At 34.5% G+C, this 13,978-nt stretch overlaps 3 protein-coding genes across 6 annotated transcripts; 2 read left to right on the plus strand and 1 right to left on the minus strand.

Annotated features, from left to right (window-relative positions):
• The first annotated feature begins 84 nt into the window (after window positions 1-84).
• LOC142506137 (small ribosomal subunit protein eS21y-like) lies at window positions 85-1,704 on the plus strand. 3 transcript variants are annotated; one of them, XM_075619292.1, is made up of 4 exons: window positions 85-108; window positions 518-615; window positions 699-831; window positions 1,456-1,704. In XM_075619292.1, the coding sequence occupies exons 2-4, from the start codon at window positions 566-568 to the stop codon at window positions 1,516-1,518; spliced, it is 246 nt and encodes an 81-aa protein (XP_075475407.1). In that variant the 5' UTR covers window positions 85-108; window positions 518-565; the 3' UTR covers window positions 1,519-1,704. The 3 variants fall into 3 exon arrangements, with proteins under 3 accessions (XP_075475407.1, XP_075475406.1, XP_075475405.1); XM_075619291.1 differs by lacking the exon at window positions 85-108 and adding an exon at window positions 167-303; XM_075619290.1 differs by lacking the exon at window positions 85-108 and adding an exon at window positions 187-333.
• A 1,022-nt stretch (window positions 1,705-2,726) lies between these two features.
• On the plus strand, window positions 2,727-8,331 carry LOC142505487 (phosphoacetylglucosamine mutase-like). 2 transcript variants are annotated; one of them, XM_075618472.1, is made up of 9 exons: window positions 2,727-2,898; window positions 2,976-3,238; window positions 3,493-3,612; window positions 4,012-4,154; window positions 4,263-4,505; window positions 5,165-5,580; window positions 5,651-5,826; window positions 7,264-7,360; window positions 8,024-8,331. In XM_075618472.1, exons 1-9 carry the CDS (start codon window positions 2,841-2,843, stop codon window positions 8,137-8,139), a joined length of 1,632 nt encoding a protein of 543 aa, XP_075474587.1. In that variant the 5' UTR covers window positions 2,727-2,840; the 3' UTR covers window positions 8,140-8,331. The 2 variants fall into 2 exon arrangements, with proteins under 2 accessions (XP_075474587.1, XP_075474586.1); XM_075618471.1 differs by having other exon boundaries at window positions 2,728-2,898; window positions 7,985-8,331.
• Window positions 8,332-8,651: 320 nt separating this feature from the next.
• LOC142505357 (haloacid dehalogenase-like hydrolase domain-containing protein Sgpp) lies at window positions 8,652-11,592 on the minus strand. The gene is made up of 5 exons (XM_075618316.1): window positions 11,425-11,592; window positions 9,951-10,065; window positions 9,646-9,797; window positions 9,288-9,549; window positions 8,652-9,067 (listed from the first exon to the last, which is right to left on the minus strand). Exons 1-5 carry the CDS (start codon window positions 11,466-11,468, stop codon window positions 8,897-8,899), a joined length of 744 nt encoding a protein of 247 aa, XP_075474431.1. The 5' UTR covers window positions 11,469-11,592; the 3' UTR covers window positions 8,652-8,896.
• Window positions 11,593-13,978: the final 2,386 nt, after the last annotated feature.

Raw genomic sequence — 13,978 nt, forward strand, 5'->3', positions numbered from 1 at the left:
AATCTCGATCCAAATAAGCTTGGCCCATCAATACTAGGGTTTGCTTCTTCTTTCCGGCATATATATCAGGTCTATAATTGCCGGCGCCCGTCTTTGTAATTTTTCCAGGTATTTCTTAATTTCTCTCGGTGGTGATGTCATTTGGTTGGCTTCGTGCCTAACTTTTTCTTCATGTGTAATTTACGTTCATTGATTGTCTCGTTTCTCTTTGTTTCATTCTCTGAACTTTAAGTGAGTCAGTGTTGATGATTGGTTGCATAATGTGCCTGTTGATTTGAAGAAACCGAGAAATTATAGTGAATGGTACGAAGTTTTAGCAATGATTTGGAACGGGTATACCTTTACGAGTTATTCAGTGAGCTTAAAAGATGCAATTTTTGTGTGTGTGAGATTCATATTTTTTTGTTTTGCCATCGGTTACTAGTATAGAAGAAGTTTCTGCAAGGATTTGGCTGCTGATGGATCTTTTGCTTTGTTCTGTATTGTATTTAAATTTAATTGGGGTTCTTTGTATTAGGAGTTTAGCATTTTGTGAATTCGTTGGGTGCTCGAAAATTTAGCCAAGATGCAAAACGAGGAAGGGCAGAACATGGATCTTTATATTCCCAGGAAGTGGTAAATTCACTCTGTGATTACCTCTTTTTTGTGTCATCTAGCTCGGCTTAAATTGGACTGTTTTTATGATTTTGGTGATGCAGCTCTGCCACGAACAGGCTTATTACTTCCAAGGATCATGCATCGGTTCAGATCAACGTTGGGCATTTGGATGAGTCCGGTCGATACACTGGCCAATCCTCAACCTTTGCTCTCTGTGGATTTGTCCGTGCCCAGGTGAATGAATATTCATGCATTCCTCATGTGATTCATGCATTTCTCATGTGAATTATTGGCCTGCTAACTGCTATAATCCACTTATTTGTTCATATTTGTCTAATTGCAGTATCATGGGAATTTTCACCTAAATTATAACCATATTTTATGGAATAGCAACTATTGGTAGCCGCTGCATTTACCTTGTAATTTGCGAAAATTGAAAAATACACTTCATGATTTGTATTTTATTAGTTCGTAGCAGTCTTCTGCATACTGATGTTTACTTTTGAATTATCCACAACAAACTTTTTCAATTGACCAATTGAAAATATTATCAAAATAACCAACACAGTGTCACAATCGCTGAACAACTCAAAGCTGTTACCTCTCCTCGTGACACAGAAAGCCTTGATTTCTTGGTAGTCATCCCGTGATGGTTTTTGAATAAAAAATGAAGGTAGCTGTCATCGCGTGATAGAGTTAGATCAATGAAAATCTCAAATTGTCCATCACTATAATGATATAGCTTGTTACTGAGCATGTGCCTTGGAACATTTACTTCCATGTTGTGTACCAAGTTTTTAAATTTCTGTTGTGCTTTCGTGTTTATGTGATTGTCTTAACTTGGATTTGGATTGACAGGGTGATGCTGACAGTGCTCTCGACAGGCTCTGGCAGAAGAAGAAGGTTGAAGTTCGACAGTAGTGATTTGATGCGGCGCATTGGCTTCAAATCTTAAGCAGTTGAAAATTGAGTTGAAGAAACATTCATGTGTAGTTTGATTTTGTATCATCGGTGCACCGTGTGGTTATTCAATATTTTGGGTTATGAGCTTATGATTAGATCAACTTCATGCCTTTTTTGTGTCGAATGTCGAGTGTATTCTACTTACACCTTACCTACTTAACCCCTTTCGCCTATCCTCCATTGAATTTGGTTGACTTCAAATCTCGAAGCCAACTTATTCATCTTTCTGTTTCTCTGAGAATTTGGCATCGTGGATTGAGTGAGATATGTCGTACTCTTAACTATGAGACCTTACTTAGGATATCATTCATTATGGGAACTTGATCTTGAAATACCAAAAGAAAACATGACATTGGGGTGTTTAATTCTGTGAAAATCTCAAGTTGTCCACTATATGATTTATTTTTGAAAAATAACCTTCACTTGTAACAAAGAAAATAATTGTGCCGATTGCTGGTGAGAAGGATCGGTAAGAGTTTACGCCGGCGTGGAGAGGTTGCAGTGCCAAAAGATCAAATTGTTAAGGATAAAAACGTGTTTCAGATCTATTAATTTAAAGATTTTATATGTATGATCCAGCCACGTGCACGCTAATTTCGAATCATTTTTTTTGGTAAACGATGTTTTTTGTGAAAATTTCCTTAATCAAAGTCCCTATTCTCGATTATCTTGGATACGCAGCACGAGGGAAATAAATGGGTTATTAAAATATATGTAACTTCCCATCAATTTATTTTAACTGAAGGGAGTAAGAGTTTTTTAATTTGATAAAAGAGAGTGACTTAAATAGGAAGATTGTCTTTACACATTTTTGTTAAAATAAAAAAATAACGTCACATTTTGAGTCAATTTAGATTCGAATCATGTGTTTTTACACAATACAACAATTTATTATTACGTTATGTCATGATTGATTGAATATTATGTAAATAATTATATATATTATATTTCGGTCGAGTTTTTCAATCGAATTTTTTATATTTAGGTCGAGTTATTTATATTTAGATGAAGTTTTCGCATTTCAAAAAATGTTTTATATTTAGTTGGAATTTTCACATTTGAGACGGGTTAATATCTTAGTTGAGTTTGCCATGAATTTTTTTAAAAATTATTAATTTAAATTTTATTTTCATTAGCAAAATATTAAAATTAAGATGACTCATCTTTTCGAATTACGACTTCCAATTACCTCTTTTCCGAAATAAATTGACGATGGCTTGGAGCTGGAGAACTGAAAAGAGAGTGAATTTTTCGGCAGATCTTCAAAATAAGGCGGAGAAATGAACCAGCAGCAGCGATCAATCCTTGTAGAATTGGCGTCTAGGTTTCCCCCTCCAGGTACTGCTACAATATTTGCGATATATTTTGAGATTTTTTTTCACCTGTTTTCAATTTTTTTCCTGCCGAACATTCAGGGCTGCAGTTTTCATATGGCACCTCGGGTTTCAGAACTGATGCGTCGCTGCTGGAGTCGACGGTGTTCCGTGTAGGGATTTTGGCGGCGCTCAGGTCCATCCAGACTGGATCAGTGATTGGTCTTATGATCACCGCTTCCCACAATGAGGTATCGGATAATGGGGTCAAAGTCGTGGACCCTTCTGGTGGAATGCTCACTCAGCGCTGGGAACCCTTTGCGGATGCCATTGCTAATGCCTCGAATCCCCATTCCCTTATTCAGGTACTGGAAAAAGATATTTATATGATATTTCTTGTTTCTACATTTCATCGTTTGAGAGTATCAGTTGGTATCAATTGGATTATGGTTTCACGTTTTTGGAGCAAATAGAAAGGTACTGACGGTATTCGGTTAAAGTTGATATACGAAGATGTAAATATGCAAAATAATTGTTGGATTTTTTTAAAAATTTCACCTTTTGTTATATTTCTTCCCTGTGATATGTTGGATAAGAGTTTCTTTGCTTATCAAAACAGTTGATAGATGATTTCATGAAGAAGGAAAATATCCAGCTTGATGGAGCTCCTTCGTCAGAAGTATTATTGGGAAGAGACACTAGGCCCAGTGGAAAGTTACTCGTGTCTGCTGCTGCACTGGTATGGTTTCCATTTATCTCCTGTTGAATTATGTAAACTCATGTTTAAACTCCCACCTTCCAAGTTGCGTTTGAGTATCTGAAATAATGTGATCTTGTTAAACAAAAATATCGATTGAAGTAACTTTCTTGTGTCAGCTCTAGGTTCTTGAAGTTGAGATATCTGCATGACTCTTTATCCTTGTGTCCTGTAGTTGCACCTAATCCCTGCTTTAATGCTTTATGCTTTCAGTGCTTGTAATTGCTGAAAGCTATCCTTGTATATTTAGAATCTGTAAGCTGTCAGTGCTTGGAAATCTCATATTTAGATAAGTATAGAGAGGCACTATCTATTTGTTATCAGATATTGGTGTTAGCTGTACAATAAGATTGATGCATGTAAGATTATTAACATTTTAAGGGTGCAACTTCAATTATGGGAACCATCGCCAATGACATGGGAATCCTGACGACTCCTCAACTGCATTGGATGGTGCGTTCCAAAAATAAGGGCATTGAAGCAACGAAAAACAGTTATTATGACCAGATCTTGGTGTCTTATAGGTTTGTTTGAATATTAGATGTAATTAAATTTTTATATGTTTCAGATTTATGCAACTTTGTGAATGATTAAGAAATCGGCACATATCTGGAGCTCCTGTGTTTTGGCAGGTTGTTGTTGGACTGTATTCCCCCAGGAGTCTGTGGCAATAATATGTATGAAAAACTCATCGTGGATTGTGCCGATGGAGTGGGTGGAGAGGAGATCGAAAAGTTGAAGACAAGGTTGAGTGATTTGAAAATTGAAGCTCGCAACACTGGAGTTGGTGTGCTTAATGAAGGTGTTGGTGCTGATTTCGTGCAGAAAGAGAAGATTGTTCCGCGTGGTTTTGGTCCTTCCGATTTTGGCGCTAGGTGAGCTATCATCCTTTTTACTCATTCTTATTGTTTTGAAATGCAACATATAGATGTAGATCCATATCCAAGGCTAAAAGTCACAATGACGAGTATGAAACTGAAGTAGTTTCTATGCCCTTTATTTTAATATTCTAGTCTATGTGGTTTAAGCAATATTTTCTATTTATGAAATTACAGTATACTCTATTTTACGTGTTAATTTTTTGTAATGTTTTTCAAATGTAAATGTTTCATTTAATGGGCATGAAGAGGATGCTTCCATGTATATGAAAGGAATATCTGTATGTGTGCAAATTATCTAGGAAATTAGCGAAAAGAATAAAATGGTTAGCGAACAAATCACTTCTCTTAGATAATTGTAAGACTGCACATGAATTTCTGCTCAACTGGAAAAATTGCTGCTGCAAATCAGTATATTTTTATATTGGTATTTACTGCTCTTGCTACTACCGAAGTTTCAGATTATCGCCCGAAAAATTATTTGGTGCATTGATTTCCTGAGATCTGAAGTAAATGTCTCTAATCAACAATATTTTTTTTATGCCAGTCTTATCTTGTTGCTTTCACATTTGCAGTCTTTGAAATCCATAATTAAGGCTATCTCAATTAAGTGATGGTGGTTTGAAACTACAGAGTTTTATTGTTTAGTGTTTCAGGTGTGCCAGTTTGGATGGCGATGCTGATCGGCTAGTCTACTTTTATGTCTTATCAAACAGCGACAAGATGAATCTTGTCGATGGAGACAAGATATTGACTTTGTTTGCTTTGTTTATCAAAGAACAATTAGGAATTATTAATGGAGCTGAAGATGTGAAAGCAAACAATTCTTATCAGACACACCTTGGTGTGATACAGACAGCTTATGCTAATGGTGCATCCACTGATTACTTAAAACAGTTGGGACTGGAAGTTGTGTTTACTCCAACTGGAGTCAAATACCTTCATGAAAAAGCTGCTGAGTATGATATTGGCATCTATTTTGAGGCAAATGGGCATGGAACCATTTTGTTTTCAGAAACTTTCTTAGGCTGGTTGGATATTAGAAATAATGAACTTTTATCAACATCAAGAGGTTAGTTCTACTTTTGGACATTTTCTGTGATGATCTTGCTTATGGTAAAACAAATCCTTATTTGTTCCAGGTTCTGAGCAGCAAAAGGCAGCTCTGAGACTTGTAGCTACCAGTAAATTGATTAATCAGGCGGTGGGAGACGCATTAAGTGGGATGCTATTAGTGGAGGCAATCTTACTGCAATGGGGATGGTCTATCTATAGATGGAATGAGCTTTATCAAGATTTACCTAGCAGGCAACTTAAGGTCAGTTCTATTCGCATACTTATTATGATCATATTCTCTCTTGATCATTGCTCATTAGACTGGATAATATGTGGTTGTTCACATTTGAGTTTGCGGCGGACAATTGAGCTTTTGTGTTTACAAAATCTGAAGTTATTGTTTGTCAGTTTATCAAGAATGATGATTTGATGCTCAAGTTTAATACGATAGAAGGTAGCAAGTGCCAAGTGGGCTTGTGTTAATTAGAATGTTTACTTAGGTCTCGACCAATGTACTCTAATATTTTTAGTTACGTATGGGCCATATGGTCTCTGCTGGAATTCTTTTGTGCAATTATGGCCATATGGTCTCTGCTGGAATTCTTTTGTGCAATTATGGTCAAACGCCTTCATCTTTGAATTGTGAATTATTTCCTGGACAAGATATCCTACATTGGAGTCTGATTAGTCAACTATGAGTCTGAACTTTAAAGTTGGCCCAGTATCTGTTTATTTTCATATTGAAGCCTTTTTATTTCTTTTTAGTTTATGTGAATTCTATTGGTGATTATTGGCTGTCTTTTTTCACTCATTTAATTTTGTATTTTCAAAACTTAATATCTTGATTTCCTGGGATTAAAATCAGACAATCACAATGTTTCTTTTTCATATTCTTTTTTTTCGACAATATATTCCTCGCTTTTAGATGTTTCTCATCTCATGGAATCTAATCCTTAAATGTTGGAAGGAGATAAACAAAAAATATCAAACCTTACGCCGTGGTTTTGCATCCAACTCTATTTCTATTCTTCTGCTGCTAAAATTGAAGTTTTCAGCTACAATATTCCAGCTACACCAGAAGTTCTGTTTTCCAATCAATAGCCTAATTTCTCAAGAAAAAAGTTGAGGTCAATTCTTTTCGTAAGAGCTTGAGTAGTTCAGTACAGCTTGGAGCAATTGTATATAAGCTGACTGATTAATTGATTTCCTTCATTATTTGATTACCGATATAAGTTCTTATCTATATATTCAAGTAAGACAATTAAATGGTATTGTTGGCTTATGATCAGATCACATATTTCTTTTTGTTGATCTTTCTCTTAACTTTACTTTGGAAAAATTGAACAAAGTTCATTTGCTTTATGTGCAAGTGTGAGATAATTCAACCAACATTGGGATACAGATGCCCTGCAAGTCCCCATATTAGTGTGGGTGCTTCATAGTTCAGCCCACTATCATTAGTGTTTGATTGCTCCATAGTCCATACGTTATTTTACATTAAGTAGCACGGATATTAGGTTATCTCCTCCATCGACCTCTACAACATGGACTAACACACAGTTTTGTTTCTTCTCGATCGCTTGCCTGTTGATTTCAGAGAGTTTGCTTTCATGTGGACTTGATTTATACATCTGGATTGAGAAAACACTTATTTGTGAAGCTGCCATCGAACAATTCACTATATTCTTTTTTTCTTCAGGTAAAGGTTATCCATAGGACTGCTGTGGTGACTGCTAATGCAGAAACAGTAGTTGTTAAGCCTCCTGGAATTCAGGAGGCAATCGACGTGGAAACAGGTGATCTCGCTTTTACTCCCTTAAATTTTTATTACTTGTCGAGTAATGTGATTTCATATTTGGATGTGGATAATATCATTATCATATAACCAAATTTAGCGTACTTAAAAGCCGTAAGCCAGTTCCAATCACCATGTTGTAGCCTTCCAGTTTAATGCACTCTGACTGAATTTCATGTTTCTTCTCATGTGAATCCTGGTTATTGTGGTCAAAATAACCCTACTGAGGTCTTCATCTAGATATGTGACATGGTTTCTTGAGCTTATATATCCATTTCATCTGCTTTTCTCCATTGTCAGTTAATTGATTTCACGAATTATATTTGCCAAATGATGCATAATAATGCATCATAACTCTACTGAGGTCTTCATTATATCACGCCTCATCTATAAATTTTGAAAACAACGCGTTATAATACATGGTATCAAAAACTTTTATCGTGCAAAATATTGAAATTTTCCTAGGAAATGTTCCATTACGGTCCTGAGTAATATTCATTCTCGTTTTGGATGCCTCTGTGAAAGCATACAAATTATACATATTCTCTTGCAGCATCACATTTTTTAACAAAGGGAGTACATTGTTTTCTGTTGTTAATATGATTTCATATTTCTCTTTCCTCAGCCAAATATCTGAAAGGGAGATGTTTTGTACGGCCTTCAGGAACAGAAGACGTGGTAAGAGTGTATGCCGAAGCATTGACCCAAGAAGCAGCTGATAGTCTCGCGCATTCTGTAGCGAGGCTTGTTGATCAGTTTCTTGGTTCCTGTGGCGACTAGTTAATCCTCGGCCTTTGTATGCATGTTTTCCTGCTGAGATCTAGTTAGTTCGGGAAGCATTGTTGTGGAGGGAAAATTATGGGTTTTCTTGGATGGTTACAAAATTTGAAATTTGTTATGGCTTTATTACCCATGGAGTTGTAGATTTATAACTTGTTAACCATAATATCACAACTTTAAATTTACTATTGATATTTATGTGTCTACCAAGAGGTTTAAATGTGGGGATTTTCAAGGCAGCAACTCAAGTTTGCAATATTTTCTAGTCGTCCTCCTAATAAGCTATATTTACTCTTTTTTAAAAAAAATAATGTCGTCAAAATATGTTCGAATATAAAATAAACTCAATAAGTAACAAAAACACTTGAAAGAAAAAAATCCAAAGATATCGAATGAGGAAATTATGGTAACTAGTGAGGAGAATTTGTAAATTGAAAATTCTTAATTTTCATCAGTTCTGCTGAATCAAGTAATGGGAATCCAGTTTTTTGCTTGCCTTTCGCATGAGCAAATACGTTTCTTTCCGGAAAAACTCATGGCTTCTGTAAATTGTAGAAGAATGATTTTGTTCCAGAATTACTATAGAACAGGTTTCTCAAAATACAAATATGTCAACATTCCCAAATGATGTTGACAATTAGAATGTCAAAACTAACAGTACACCATAAGGCATTATTGTAGCTACCATGTCGTATGTATCAATCTTGTTCATATTCGCAGCCGTGCCGCACCTACATATCAATCTACACAGTTGTCTCTATGTAGTTTTATCAAGTTCGTCCAAAGCAGTCCAAAGTTTTGGATCTTCATAATCTTTAATTAGAAAGTGAGGCTTCGCCTCCACTAGTAGTTGTGCTGGATTTCTTGTTGTCAAGCCAATCGTAGGCATCCCAGCTGCAACCCCGGCTTTTATTCCTGAAACTGAATCCTGAAACACGCATTTCTATTAGGTACAAGCAACCAGAGGCAGAGAGATGGGGTTGTTATAGCTGTCTTCGCTGTTAAACTTTCCAATTCAAGTTTATCTTTTTAACAGCTATAACCGGAATCGAAAAAGAAAGTTTCTTACTGTAACTAAAATTTGAAAATATTATATATCTAATTTAGCCCTACAAAGAAATGGGGGTGCAGTATGAATGAATTTGAACCTCAAATACGAAAGTATGCTCTTTCGACACGTTGAGTACTTCAACAGCCTTTAAATAGGGGTCTGGAAATGGTTTTGCATGTTCACAGTCACTTCCAATAATAAGAGTGTGAAAGAAATCTGTTAGTCCAAGAATTGAGATCATCAATTCAGCATTCGCTCTAGGAGCATTGGTTACTGCAGCTCGTTTCAAGTTATGATCTTCAATCCATTTCTTTAGCCGATATAGGCCTTTTACAGGTTCCAATTTCTCCTTAACAAGCCTGTATCCAGTCCAAATGAAAAGGCAGGCTAAGACAAAAGTCGAATTCGATTAATCAAGAGAGAAGTAGGTAAAGAAGGGTCTAGGGAAAGAACACCTTCGAAACATTGCTTCCTTATCATCCACAATCTTTAAACCCCTTTCAAAATCATTTGGAAAAAGGGCTGAAGCAATATCATCATTGTGCTTCCCAGAAATATTATCGACAAAAAAATCCTCAGTTATTGGAACACCATCATTGAATCCAATCTGTTGAGAAAGCATCAGTATCTTTTCTATCAAAATTTAGTAATTGTAAATCATAATTCAGCTAGATATTTCTTTGACATTCCATGATCTTAACGAACTGGAAGACGACAACATGCAAGATATGGATTAATGTAAGTGAAGAATAACTTGGACCTCTTGAAGCATTTCCCGAAAAGCATAATAGTGGAGAGGATCCGAGTCACACAATGTGCCATCGATGTCAAATAGAACTGCTTCAAGTGGAGCAAGTTGCGATAGAGAACAAGTGCTGATTACCAGACAAAGGAATATTAGTAAGTTATTTCACTCATGTAATGAGAACAACTGAGGTTATAAAAAATAAGCAACTTTAAAAGAACACTTGAATATGTCCAACTTTTTAAAATGTTTTTATTACAAAAAAGTAGAGTAAGTTGGTCGTTTAGATAAATGTTGAAAAATATTTTTTTTATTTTTAAATATAATTAGAAATAAAAGTTCAAAAGCTAAAAATTCTAGCTTCTGAAAAATATTTTTCGAGTGTTATTTTTTTAATTAAAAAATGTTTTTAATTTTTTAGCTTCTCAAACCAAATGGCTCTAAGATGCCAAATAACCCGTAAGCTGTTTGAATTCACGACCAAATTAAATATTCCCCTCCCTTTTAATTTCAGACCACAAAGATCAATGTCATTTAATAAATAGAGCATTTAACTAACTGGAGAATAATAGGGATTTCGATCCTCTGTTGTGTCTGAAAACACAACACCCGGTTTTGTGTTCTTTTTACACGAGTCGTCTGACAATTTTTCAAATTTATCTAAACTGTGTGAGGTCCATCCGATGAACAACTTATCATCTCATGTAAAAAATGGGCAGCACCTCGTGATGTGGTGTTGTGTTTTCAGCCACATAGATGATCCAAATCCGAATAATAGTGGAATCACTAGCCTGCTTCACCCCTATCTATAGCTTACTCTCTCTTTTGCTTCAAGTAAAAAGATTATTATCATACATTAACTATGTTGAGAAAAGAATATAAAATTCTGGCTTTGAGACATGCACTCACTGTCACAGTCATAGAAGAAATAAAGTTTCGAAACTGACAGGAAGGTCTCAAAACTATCTAGAAAAATTAAGGAAAAAATATGACATATTGTAGTGCAGATCCTGGAGATCGTGCGTGAGGGATGAGCCGAGAGAATGCTATGCAATATATTTAGTGGGGCAAAAGGTTGATTTGTTACAAATTTCAAGCATAAATTTAAAGAAAAGAATTCAGGTGAGGGCCCGCCGCCTCCTCCCTCCTGGTCCACACCAATAGCGGGATCGGTTGCAATCAGGTGGACACCTGGAGGGAGTATTTTCCCAAAACTTGCGGGATCATAAGTGCACTTAATGCCATATTCATAAACCAAGAATCTACAACAATCACAAAAAAAAAACCCCGCAAATTTCAATCCCAGATTCGTGGAAAACGATCGTTTCGAATAATGATAAAGCCAGAACCATTTTTTAGGTGAAAATGAAGCAAAATCAAGTTTTCTTCTTACGGCAAATCACGATCTAAGAATGATGAAGAAAGAAAACCCAAATCGAAAAACGGAATCAATTCATGGAAAACAGATGAAGGGATTGAATTTAATCACCTGCTCAACGTGTCAGCTGAAATTTCACCCGAAGAAATCGTCATCTCGTAACTTGAAACTAAACGGTGTGTGATTATGTAAATAAAATGATTGCTTATATAAAGCTGGTCTGGCCGTCCATGGGGGTGAGAATTAAAATCCAATCATTCGATTCCCTACTTTTCAGGTGTGGTAAAGAATTTTCCCTCAGAATATGCCATTGCGAAAATTCTAACAAGAATATCATATTTTTGATTAATTTCATGTAATAATATTTTTGCTGAAACAAATGGCAATAAAGTGGAAAGATTATGTTATAGTAATCAAACTAGTTAATGCATATGAATATAAGTAGTTCTTTTGAGACGATCTCACGAATTTTTATTGTGAGACGGGTCAATCCTACCAATATTTACAACAAAAAGTAATACTTTTAGTATAAAAAAGTAATATTTTTTCATGGATGACCCAAATAAGATATCCGTCTCACAAAATACGAACCGTGAGACAGTCTCACACAAATTTTTGTCTATGTATTTTTATATCTTTTCAAATTCCTGCTCTCCAAATCCTTCTCACGACCAGATGGATCGCATTATTTCTTCTGAACAAGTGAACTTAGCATGCAAAAATCGATGGAATAAAGTTAATAAATATTTATTAACCGAAAAAAGAATAATTATTGAATTATATTAATTGGGCTAAAAAAATTCACGTAAGCCCATAACCTAATAAGGACAAAGCTCTAATAAAGGAATTAACTATTTAAAAGCAACTTAGTTAAAAAAATTAAAAAGATATGGGCTAAGCCCAGCCCATAGGTAAAATTGGACAGAAACTGTCGATACTCCCCCGAGTACTATTGATTAAGTTGCCTACACAACTCAAGTTCTGTCCAATACAGTTTCTAAATGCGGGTATTGAATGTGGCAATTTAAAAATTCATAGATTTAGCAACAAAATATCAAACTTAGGTATAAATATAAAAAATATATTTGAATAGGTGTATTTTGAGACCAGTTGTGAGACTTATCAACTTCGACTAAATATACAGAAAAAAACAAAAAAAAATATTACATTAAAAATATTATATTTTTTAGTGGATTGGATCTGTATCCATATTACAAAGTTAATATGTGAGAGTATATAAGCCAAACAAATCGCTCTTGAGCTATTCAGAGCTCGATAAAAAACTTGTTTGTGGTCATTGGATTATCTTATCGAGTCGAGTTCGAGTTCAATTTCGAGCTCGACAATTTTATTGAGTCGAACTCGAGCCTAAAGGTACTTGGCTTTTGACCTCGCGAACATGCTCGTTTATAAACTCACAAGCTCGAGCTCAACTTGTTAATGTGGCTCGCGAACTAAAGCTCGAGCTTGGCTCATTTACTGTTCGCGAAGATGTTCGTTTATATAAATTAATTATGTTTTTTTAGTTGTTAGGTTTGTCCTTTTGAATAATTTATTTTTTTTTTGTTTTTTATTTTAGCATTTGTTTATAGAGATATATTTTATTGTATGATTGAACTCGATTCTATCTTTAATTAGCATAAATCTAGCTCTAAATCAAGCTCTATTATATACTTAATCAGTTCGAAAATGAGCCGAGCTCGAGTTATTCACGAGATTAATAATTTCAAAACGAGTCGAGCTCGAACTTGTATAAATTTTAAAAATGTTGAGCTTGATCCTCGTATTGTTCGACTGAATTTGGTTTGTTTATTTCCTACAAGACAATCTTATGTTATAAAAGAAGTATTTGTTAATTTTTTTAATTAATATTTACATGTTAATAATAAAAGTACATGTTCATAAAAAAATGAAAAACCATAATTTTGATACTTAATTTTTGCTTCTTCTTTTTTTAAATGTTTGTCTTTTTCAAAATTTGTCATTTATATTGTTAAAAATTGAGTGTTAGTCTTGTATTTTTTAATTGTAGACAATTTTATTTATTTATTTATTGGGATGCTCATATGATCACCTCATTGTCAGATCAGCTTCATATCAAATAAATGACAAAAAAAAAAAAAAAACAAAGAGAGAGAACTAAAATAAAATTTGATATATGATCAATAGACACAACAAATCCATCATTTTTTGAAATATTTCCATAAAACCAAATAAATTTACCAAACATCGACAATATTTAAATGTGCTAGAGGCCGAAACTTGGGAATTTGAAGTTGATTGTTGGAAATACTAATAAGCGGCGAGCATAAGAGTTACTATCTTAAATAATTTAATAATTTTGTATTACCTTATGACCTGTTTGATTAACTTATGACCAAAGTGATTATGCAAAAACTTGTGTGAGACGGTCTCATAAGTCGTATTTTGTGAGACATATATCTTATTTGGGTTATTCATGAAAAAATATTACTTTTTAAGCTAAAAATATTACTTTTTATTGTTAATATCGGTAGAGTTGATCCGTCTCATATTGATAAAAATTAGTGAGACCTTCTCAGAAGACACCTGCTCGAATGAATATATGATTTTATTGTTGTGTTTGTATTAACTGGATATATCCAACATTTTTTATTATAAACTGATGCATGTGTTTTTGGGATAT

This window comes from Primulina tabacum, chromosome 10 (assembly GCF_025594145.1).
Source record: "Primulina tabacum isolate GXHZ01 chromosome 10, ASM2559414v2, whole genome shotgun sequence".
In the NCBI taxonomy this organism is placed as follows: domain Eukaryota; kingdom Viridiplantae; phylum Streptophyta; class Magnoliopsida; order Lamiales; family Gesneriaceae; genus Primulina; species Primulina tabacum.